The following is an 11,354-nucleotide window of genomic DNA, read 5'->3' on the forward strand; positions in this document are numbered from 1 at the left end:
CATCGCCTGTCATGCTTTTAATTGAATTAAACGTTGAGGATGGCAAAAAAAATGATGTACCAATTACCGATGGCAAACAACGCACTATTATTTTAATTTAAACATCCTAATAATGGATCATCTCATGACAGTTACATGTAGGACAACATGCAAGGCAGAAGAGGCGTCTTAATCAAATTAATTGAGATCTGAATTTTGGAAGAAACCGTTATATGCCTGAGTGCCTTAGAAATTGTATTATATTCTATAATTGTATAGATATTGCTTATTATAGTGTGCATATTTTTTTAAACTTTACCTGTTGCCATATTTTTCAAGTATGCAGAAAGAAATTAGGAGCAGAGTTTGAAGGCTTCATCTTTAATGTAAACTCGACCGTTTAGAGCGTTGCTTTGTTCATGTGACTTACGAAGCATAATTAGTAATAGTTAGATACATAAATGTATATGTGGAGAATACATACAGATTGTTACCACTGAGATTTGAGTTCCAAATTCTTCACTTATATTCATATTCGGAGTAAAACCTCCCCCAAAATAAAGAATTAGAGCTTTTGTAAAGTATTTAACTTTAAGATTTTAAGAATTTTATAAAGCAATTGGAGAAGAGCCGACGATACTAAAAATTAAATACACAGAATCAAAATTTTTAAAATAAATGCTAGCTAATAATTACAATAAAATTATAGAATAAATCGATGAGTGGAAGTCCCGTGCTGCATATATGGATCGATAGGGCAAACAGGGTCGCAGGTACACCTACTTGACCACGCAACGGTACTGGTAGGACTAGCCAATTCAACAGCATACCAAGACTTGATTTAATGCTTTTAAACATCAGGTTTTACTCACCATAAAGATGCCTGGATCTACTGAATAGAATAACAAATTGCGCTGTTAGATATAAAATATATTCAATTTGCCACAATACTGTTATCAGAATACTTTATTGTTACAAAAAAATAGAAAATGGCATCTAAGAATACTTTATTTTACAAAAAAATAGAAAATAGCATCTAAATATTTTTACTATTACTTTTACAATTCGAATATTTTCTTTATAAATTAAATTATTGTATATACGAAATACCTATGTTACTTTTTAAATTACTTGATAACATTAATAGATATATTTCTCTAAAAAAAGAAATAGAATGAAAGATAAATATCGCGAGATAACCGACAGGTTTTGATGAGGTAGCGTTAACATAATAGTTGTGATATCATCATAGATGTCCAATGTCTATACGTACTAATATGTTCACGAAATCCCCAGAATCTTGCTAAGTAGACAGAGACCTAACAACATGTCAAATACACTCCTGCCCCCAATTTCTACCCCCTGTATGGGTTGATAGAATCCAATAAGCCATTTTTTACGAATAGATAGCACAATCAGTTATTTTATATGTCTATATATACCTACTATACTATATTAGACATTCTCAGTATAGTATTTGAATCCACAACCACAGTCCATAGCAAGAATGCTAAGTTTTGTCTATTTTGATGGAATTGCCACAATTTTAAAAGAGTTTTGGCCCATGATAGATATAGAAGTATATAAAAAATAAGCCGTTATCTATTTGACATGGAATTCCGAACACTTGTATTATGTTCTGACTGTGTGGGACATACACAAGATACCTTTTATGGTTTTATTATGTTGAACTAACTATAGTCTATAGGATATTATGGGCATTGACTATTGAAACCAAGCGCCAAGTTCTTTAAATTGAAATATTTTATGAAGAAAATTTATAACATAACATAATTAATATAATAATTTCGATAATATAGTACATATTTAGACACAATTTTAATATGAAATTGTTTCTTTTTCTATTATATAGTTCTATAGTTCCTCGTTATTACCGCCGGTTTGTGAAATTTATGAATTGTCACTGAGAGACACGAATAATTTTATCAAAGCTGTAACATTATACGCCATTATATCATTTTAAGGAAAATTAAAATTCATATTAATTTATTATTATTTCTATTTCTACGTTTATTGCCTACCTAAGTACGTCAATTTACAGTTATAATCAAAATAGTCACGCAAACGTCCGTATAAATGATTTCAAGCTTTCATTACCAAAACAGTGTACGAGATCGATATCAATAAAAAGTCACGATTTTCGCCATGAAGATCCCTTCACTTTCACAATAAACATTTACTAGAAATTATCTTTATATTAAGGTAAAGTCCAATATAAATTATCATAGGATTAGATTTTCTCTGAGGACCTAAAGTATAGTGAAGATTAGTGTTGACCTTATTATCTTTAGTACCAACTTCGTACAAGTGTTTCTACACTATTTTATTAACAATACAAGGATGCAAAAAAAAAGTTTTTGTAACTTTATTTTACATTTCTTTCACGTATTTATGACGATAGAGTTCCTATTCATCGGCTTTGTTTGACAGTTAACGTATCACAAACAAACTAATAGACACCGACTCTATCTCCAGTGAATCGTAATTGGTGAACGCTAGAAAAAAATAATTTAATCAATCGTAAAAAAGGTATCTTTCAATGATGAGTATCTACTATTATGCAATATAATTGGTTTCGGTCATTGACGTTTAGGGAATTACGATATAAGTAAGTACTCTTATAAATTATATTAAGTAAGCGCAAGGTTTATGTTTTTGATTACTTAAATTGATTGAGATTCATTAATAAATCTTTTTTATTTTTTTTTATTTTACTATTGGTTTTAAACTAGTTTTACTCAGATATCTAGACGAAATTACAGGTAGTTGAAGTAAAATAAAAATAAAAAAATACCTTTAACAAAAGATGATATTTCTAAAATTCTATAAAATTGATCTTAAGAAATTGAAGTCTAATATAATGGAGATAGCATCTCAGCATCAAAGAGCATCGCAATAAAAACAGATCGCGTAGGTAATTGAGAACCCTCCGACACTCCCTCAATGTATGCCTATTCCCACGCCTTCAGATCATCCTTCAAACGCTGTTCTTATGCAACTTCAATCAAAATTCCGCAAAGTAGAATGGAAGTATTAGGCAGATAATAGCAAAATATGTATAACTATGACCCGTATTTATAAACCGTTCCCAACTCTAAGATCGATCTTGAGACTGATCTTGAGATACCGTTATCATTTATAAGTAACAATCTGTAAATGAAAATAGCATCTCAAGATCGATCTCTTAGTTGAGAGCGGCTTATAAATATGGGGCTATATCACCGGCGCGATGTTGCAAATAACATCAAACTATTATTTACATGTGAAGTGAAAATGTACGAAAATTTTATTTTCTGTTCCTTTAAAAGCATCTAGTCGCTTTTGAAAGAGTAGCATTAGGTTGTCTTCATTTAATTAAATTTCTATTATGATTGCCGCTTTTAATATTTAATCATTTGTTTATTATATTACTTTAATTAAAAACAAGTAAACTAAAATATAATACTGTTAAATAAACAGTTTCCAAAACAAAACATTCGACGAGAGCACTAAATGTACGTTTCAAGTAACTCAGAGCACGCGAGAGAGCTCGAGGATTCTTCCAGTAATCTTACGGTTACAAATACGAATCATGTGAAGCAGAGCTAGTAATTGGGTGCACCCAAGCGGCGCTAGTAATTGATATGGTAGCCTAGCGGTTCTCTGAGCTGTATGCATCTCCGCCCTTGCAGATCGTGATTTGGATTTTATTTATCCTAGATTTTGAATCAAAAATCGATTTTTATAATGAAACAATGTGATATTTTTCCGGTTAGATCATATATTCACAGACGACCTTAGGTTGTGGTTTGAGGTTTGTATGTATATAAACAGGTGTAAATTATTATTCACAAATAGTTGGTATAAATTACAGTAGGTTAATTAGGAGTCTTATATGAGAAAATGTTATATTTACTATTACGTCTAAATGATAATAAATATAGTAATAAATTAATATTTATTTTAAAATAAAAATACATATAATTGTAGAACCAGTGTAAATATTGAAAGTTTTAGGTCATAGCCTAATTAAAAAACGACAAAAAATAAGAAGTTCGATATTTAAAAAAAATACATCAACAAATTGTCTAAAAGCTTACCAAAATGACAATTGCGATGAGCTTTTGCATAGGCAGGTAACATAATTGATTTAAATACATTGTAAACATAAATCACTGAACTTTATAAGAAATATTTCTACTATTTTATTCTAGAAAAACAATGGTATTGCGCGATCGCCGTTCCCGCCAAACGTTTGAGCCGGGTGTACACAGTACACAAGTGTATTGCGACGGCTTGCCCGCTAAACTGAAGGAGTAAGCACCGTGAGAGCTTCGCGAACCGTCTCTGGCTCTGAATGGCTCTACGGAGGGAGAAATGGCGGGAGGGACGTTCTTGAAGGGGAAACCGCGTCAACCGCCTCCGGTAATTCACTAAGAAAAGTTATTTTTTGATTGTCCCACAAGGACCCTAGCTATTAGAAAGCTAAAGCGATTCTGAAACGTTTTATGCGAAATAAATATTTACACACACATTTATAAAACCAATTTTCTATAATGTTTAAACACCAATATTTCTTTAAAACTTAGTTATATTTTAAAAATATACATAACTCTTATGTAAAATATGTCTATTTTATAGTACTTTAGTATTCTAGCTATTTGTGGAGATTTTAGCTTTACAGCGTCTGCCTCCAGGCGTAGCAGTATACCGACATTGAGCGTCTCCATTCACGTTGAAAACGCAAAAAGAGGAAAGCAGTCTTTTTACTTTACCTTCTACATCGTACACTTTACAAACATTAAAATAAGCGAAGAATTATTACTATCTAGTCCTACTTACTTAACAGGCAGAAAATAATTAACTTTAATATACAATATTAATGTATATTAAAGTTTAATAAAATATAATAAATAAAAGTTTAATAAAATTACAATATTAACCTTTTTTTTTCAGGTTCATCAACACGCAAAGCCTCCAAAATTCGGCAGAAAGTAGGAAACGGAGTGTCTTAACATTAGGTTCCCTCTGCCTACCCTGCTGTGTGCGGGATACAGCGTGAAGCTGTTATCACAATACAATAGTAAAAACTACATTTAAATCGGTTAAGCCATTTCTGAAATTTGTAATTTCTTTTTTATGCACAGGCAAACAGATAAAAAATTAAAAAAAGACATTTTAGGCTTTATTTCGTTGATAAATATATTCAATATTGATTTTCTTAGTTACATATCTTTCATGTACAAAGAGAGATCAGTTACAAATTTACAATTTTATTACATACAGTTAAAACTTTCTTATGCCTGTTTATTTTCTTAGAGCACGAAACGTCTTCTTCCAACGTAATACTTTGCTCTTATATTTTTTAGGTGTAAATTGTTTTAGGAAAGAAAATAATTATATCGGCGCATTATTTTCTTTATTATCTGCTAAATGTCCAATCGAATTGTTTTTTTCTGACTAACTTAACTTCTAAGTAACAAAAATGTCGTAGATAATAATCTCGATGATAAGGTACGGCTGAGCATTTTGTACTGATAATACGAGTATTAAGTATTATGAAACTGTAGTCTATTGATTTTGCAATATATAATATTAGGCAAAATGTTTATTCTTCAAAGATTTTTAAGTGGTTTTTTAAGCTTCACGCTGTATCCAGGATAGGTAGAGGTAGCCTAATTTTAAAACACTCTGCTCTCCACTTTCCACTGAATTCTTGCGCTTTGCCTCGACATCAGAGCGAAGAAATGAAAATATACATTTTTTTTATCCTCTCCGCTGGGAATCGAACCCTCAACCTGTAGTATTTATAGTCACACACATATGTCACTGCACCATGACTGGCCTAAATTTCTATTTTGTGAGTAATATTATAAGTTAAGGATAGTCCCACACTCCGATGGTCATAAATTATAGATGACGTCACTCAACATCGTAGGTAGGTCGTCTACGGAGCTTGACAACCAAAAATATTTTAAATGCCAAATATTTACTAGGAATCGGAATCGAACCCTCGACCCTATTAGATCCAGTCATGTTTCAAAACCGAGATGATTTATTCATAACTCGGTCGCGGCTTCGCCCTCTTGAACTGTGCAATTATTTATTTACTAATCTGAAATACTATCCGGTTCTACTAACATTATCCTTTCAAATACAATATCTATACATTGAAAAGTAAGGTTTCAGCCAATCCAGTAATAGTTATTTTGTATTTTCGTTGAATAAAATACTTTATATTAATATACCTAACTTTTTTTATTTAAGAATAAAACTAATGTTTGCTTAATTTCAATCGGTTCATAAATAAAAAAAGTATAAATATAGTATGTTAAGGAAAGATTTTACAAAAATACAATACTAAAATCTGAATGTAAATCAGTTAAGCTGTTTCTGAGATAAGCGTGCACAAATATATAGGTAAAAAGATAAAATCATTAAAAATTATTGTTTATAATTGTAATTATTTTTCTCATTTGTTTTATATACAGCGATCAGTTACAATTTATTATACTAACTTATGTGTGAATTAATTATGGCAGTAGTCTATTAAGAGCGATAATTATAGAGGCCGTCACGGAGCAGGGACACAATCGTTTGACTGTAACGCGACGGTTGTGGATTCGATTCCCACTCGGGAGAACGTATTTTTATTTATTACTTTAATTTCTTTGCTCCGATACCTAGGCAGAAGCGTAGAGTTCCGCCACTCAACACGCAATGCCTCGAATTTGAGAAAATGGGGAAAAGTGTCTAACACTAGGTCTGCTCCCTCTGCCTAACCTGCGTGCGGGATACAGCGTGATGCTCATAAAACTATATTTGGTGTTTATGTATGTACCTTTCATAGATTTCATAAAAAGTATTTTTTTAACTTATCGATAAACATAAACGTTGATGACCTTGATATTATAATTGTATTTACTCTGTACAAAACATTGTGATCTTTGCACATTGTGGTCTCAACTTATCATCACTTATCGTGGATGTATGTGGTATCAAGATAATAATTGTTGATAATGTAAAATATTACCTATTTTTTTAAGAATTTGAAATAAAACTGCATGTTTGTTAAAATTGTATAATTTATTGAAATTTAAATAAATGCCTTAATATATCCTTATACCATCCATACATGTTTATAAAATGATTTATATAAATAGAAAACTTATTAAAGATTACACATTTTCTTCTTATTTAGTCACTGGCCTAAGCTCTTTTTCAAATTTTCAGCTAGCTTGTCTATGAACTCAAAGGTTTCATAATAATCAGATCTCTTAACGTTGTTCATGCCCTTGATGCAAATAGCGAGGTCCTTAGTCATTACACCAGATTCGATAGTGTCAATACAAACTTTCTCAAGACTTTCAGCGAAGTTTTTAAGTGCATCGTTGTTGTCTAACTTAGCACGATGCAAGAGTCCCCTAGTCCAAGCGAAGATAGACGCGATAGGGTTTGTGGATGTCTCCTTTCCTTGCTGGTAGAAACGGTAGTGCCTTGTGACTGTGCCGTGGGCCGCCTCAGCCTCCACAGTTTTGCCATCGGGGCAGATCAGCACTGACGTCATGAGACCCAGTGATCCGTACCCTTGAGCAACTGAGTCGGACTGCACGTCTCCATCGTAGTTCTTGCAGGCCCATACGAATCCTCCCTCAGATTTCATGGCGTAGGCAACCATATCGTCAATCAGCCTATGCTCGTACCAAATACCGGCACTGTCAAACTGGCTCTTGTATTCTTTGTCGTAAATTTCTTGGAAGATGTCCTTGAAGCGACCATCGTACTTTTTGAGAATTGTGTTCTTGGTACTAAGGTATAGAGGGTATTTTCTATCCAAAGCGTATTTGAAAGATGAGTGTGCAAAATCAATAATAGACTCATCAGTATTGAACATACCGAGAGCAACACCTGCGCCTTTATACTCGTTTACGACATGTCTAATTGGCTCTCCAGATGGAGGTGTAAACACAAGTTCCAATTTTCCTGCGCCAGGCACTACAAAATCTGTAGCTTTGTACTGATCAGCATGCGCGTGACGACCAATTATAATTGGCTTATCCCATCCAGTCACCAATCGGGGAATATTTTTACAAATAATGGCTTCCCTAAAAACAGTTCCCCCAAGAATGTTACGAATAGTTCCATTAGGGCTCTTCCACATTTTTTTCAAATTGAATTCTTCAACTCTTTTTTCGTCAGGAGTGATAGTAGCGCATTTAATGCCGACATTATATTTTTTAACAGCATTTGCGCAATCAATTGTTACTTGGTCATCGGTTTTGTCACGATTTTCCATTCCTAAATCGTAAACATGTAATTCAATGTCCAAAAATGGCAAAATTAATTTATCCTTGATTAAATCCCAAATAATTCTAGTCATTTCATCGCCGAGGATGTCAACAACAGGTCCGGCCTTTATTTTCGACATTTTGAAACCTACAAAACAAATTATATATTTTAATATATAAATACAAAAGTACAGCTTGCATATAATTATAAAAAATATATATTTTTTCATGTTAATAAATCAAAGATACTATGTTGATATATTAATTAATTATTAATACCTTTTTTTTGTATTTTTATATATTTTTAAATAAAAATTATAATTACAGGTTTTTAAAACAGCATAAATTACTTGCATACACTATATTCAATATAAAACTATTTTAGTATTGTAATAATAAAATGTGACCCTTGTAGTAAGACCATGACTTATCATGAATTCAAATAAAGCAAGTGAATTTAGTAACATTACTTTAAATTTTATTTAATTCACATTTGCATAAATACTTAGATCATTTGTAATTATCACTATTGGGGCACAATTGGACAGGCTCTTACTGTAAATGCTATGGTTGTGGGTTTGGTGCTCACTTAGACCAATTAATTATTATATTCTCAAGGAAGATTAATGTTGATCTCTATTGCTAACATGCAAAGCCTGAAAATTGAGCACTAGAGAATGGACTGTCTTAACACAATATTTTTTTTATTTACTTTATTCCACATATAAACACACTATATTATGTGTAAAATTAAGTATAAAGCAATTAAAAAAAAGATATTGATTTATTGTTGACTAGGGTTTTGTAATATTTCACAATGTTACGAGAGAGTGCCAAAATAATTAAACATAAATTGATATAATTTTACAGATAAGTCCTAAAAATAAATTAAAGTATGCAAAGATTAAAGAATTATGTGTTGTTTATAATCGCAAATACTTAAAAAAATACATCAACATGATGTCATAAAGTTTTAGACAAGAATTTAATGAACTAAGTATTATATAAACTGAAAGCAAAGCTAGCAAAGTATTATTTGAATTGAGAACAAATTGTGATTATTCTTTCACATGGCATAGTTCTCATGAAAATTTTAAATAGAATGTAATTATAAAATGCTATAAAAACTAATTTATACATATTCATATACTAAATATGTAATAAAGAATAAAAACTGTTATTATGATATTAAGCAACACATTACCATCTTACAAAAAACTAGTTTTCCCAGTACAAAGTTCATTTTTTTAAATAGTTGCATTGAAAACGTAAATAAAATTAAGACTTAAAAGCGAGTTAAAATAAATACAAATCTATTTACCATTTAAAATTACTCTTTATATGGAATGAGTGAGAACTTACCAGTATGTGATTTAAATTCACTACAAAATTCGATAACGTTATAATTAAACAGTTATGTGAAACGTCGTAACGTCACGATCGTTTCGAAGCCAATGGCCAGAGTGAAGTGACTGCCTAGTAAGCAACTGAATAATAAAATTCGACTTAAGTAATTGATAGTCGAGTTTGGTGTGAGGCTATTATTTTACATATTATTATAAAAAGAAACTCTCGACAGATATCACAGATTACTGTATCGTTTGGCTACGTGGTAATAGGTGGTATAAATAATTATTAGTATTATCGATTCCTAAAGGTTTATTTGATTTTCACTAACAAAAGTATATATTAACATATAAGTTAAATAGATCCTTACTTTTATAGTAGCACCGATGTTCAACAAGTTAAAAGTTCAATTTATTTTTTTCTGTAATCTAAACAAATATTTTTTGCTAATCGAAGCTTTCTTCTATTTGCTGTCCTTGAAAATTATGGATATATTGAGAGTTGACTTGTGACGTTTGAAATTTGATCAGAGCTGCCAAATAAAAAAACGTTAAAAAACTATTACAACGTTAAAATCAACAATATTACTGTATTAAAAAAAAAACAAATTACTACAAGGAATATTTTTTTTATTCCGCAATAAACAATAAAAAGATTTAAATCTAAGTTCATAGCTCAGATTTATGTATCTACATACCGGTTAATTGGGGTGAATAGAAATCGCGGGGTAGATAAACTCACAAGGGATGTATGGGAAAATTGTTGTTCAGGGTTGACACAACCTATGTTCCACTGTTATCTCGACTCAATTTCACTCAATCTCAACATGTAAATTTTCAAATTAATCTTAAAACACCATTTCCTAATATATATTATATTAAAGTGATAAGATTATTTATCTTTCGTTTTATGAGCCTATTGTACAGATATATTAATTAATATGCATATTTTTATGTCGCATGGTTCATCTATCGAAGCCTTCTTCGATAGATGATTAAGGATTATATTACATTAGGCTATAATCAATAGGAGTCGGAGTAATAACTTTATAAATTTAAATAAATATTTTTTTCTCCTCGAGGAGAAAAAGGCTCTTACTGTAAATGCTATGGTTGTGGGTTTGGTGCCCACTTAGACCAATTAATTATTATATTCTCAAGGAAGATTAATGTTGATCTCTATTGCTAACATGCAAAGCCTGAAAATTGAGCACTAGAGAATGGACTGTCTTAACACAATATTTTTTTTATTTACTTTATTCCACATATAAACACACTATATTATGTGTAAAATTAAGTATAAAGCAATTAAAAAAAAGATATTGATTTATTGTTGACTAGGGTTTTGTAATATTTCACAATGTTACGAGAGAGTGCCAAAATAATTAAACATAAATTGATATAATTTTACAGATAAGTCCTAAAAATAAATTAAAGTATGCAAAGATTAAAGAATTATGTGTTGTTTATAATCGCAAATACTTAAAAAAATACATCAACATGATGTCATAAAGTTTTAGACAAGAATTTAATGAACTAAGTATTATATAAACTGAAAGCAAAGCTAGCAAAGTATTATTTGAATTGAGAACAAATTGTGATTATTCTTTCACATGGCATAGTTCTCATGAAAATTTTAAATAGAATGTAATTATAAAATGCTATAAAAACTAATTTATACATATTCATATACTAAATATGTAATAAAGAATAAAAACTGTTATTATGATATTAAGCAACA

The 11,354-nt window shown here is 30.6% G+C and overlaps 2 protein-coding genes across 4 annotated transcripts in view; both read right to left on the reverse strand.

The window, feature by feature from the left end:
- ImpE1 (Ecdysone-inducible gene E1) overlaps nt 1–4,324 on the reverse strand; it is a 30,199-nt gene extending 25,875 nt beyond the window's left edge. For both annotated transcript variants that reach the window (XM_085204614.1, XM_085204613.1), the window contains exon 1: nt 4,080–4,324. In XM_085204614.1, the coding sequence (XP_085060740.1) occupies nt 4,080–4,148 (69 nt within the window). In that variant the 5' untranslated portion in view covers nt 4,149–4,324. The remainder of the gene's footprint in view (nt 1–4,079) is intronic.
- A 2,722-nt stretch (nt 4,325–7,046) lies between these two features.
- On the reverse strand, nt 7,047–10,140 carry Idh (isocitrate dehydrogenase [NADP] cytoplasmic). Of its 2 annotated transcripts, none has more exons than XM_085204783.1 (2): nt 9,985–10,140; nt 7,047–8,415 (listed from the first exon to the last, which is right to left on the reverse strand). In XM_085204783.1, the coding sequence occupies exon 2, from the start codon at nt 8,405–8,407 to the stop codon at nt 7,181–7,183; it is 1,227 nt and encodes a 408-aa protein (XP_085060909.1). In that variant the 5' UTR covers nt 8,408–8,415; nt 9,985–10,140; the 3' UTR covers nt 7,047–7,180. The 2 variants fall into 2 exon arrangements, with proteins under 2 accessions (XP_085060909.1, XP_085060910.1); XM_085204784.1 differs by lacking the exon at nt 9,985–10,140 and adding an exon at nt 9,630–9,806.
- Between the last annotated feature and the right edge of the window lie 1,214 nt (nt 10,141–11,354).

The sequence above is a fragment of the Heliconius melpomene genome, chromosome 20 (genome assembly GCF_056956725.1).
Source record: "Heliconius melpomene rosina isolate 202511_hmr_F chromosome 20, ASM5695672v1, whole genome shotgun sequence".
In the NCBI taxonomy this organism is placed as follows: domain Eukaryota; kingdom Metazoa; phylum Arthropoda; class Insecta; order Lepidoptera; family Nymphalidae; genus Heliconius; species Heliconius melpomene.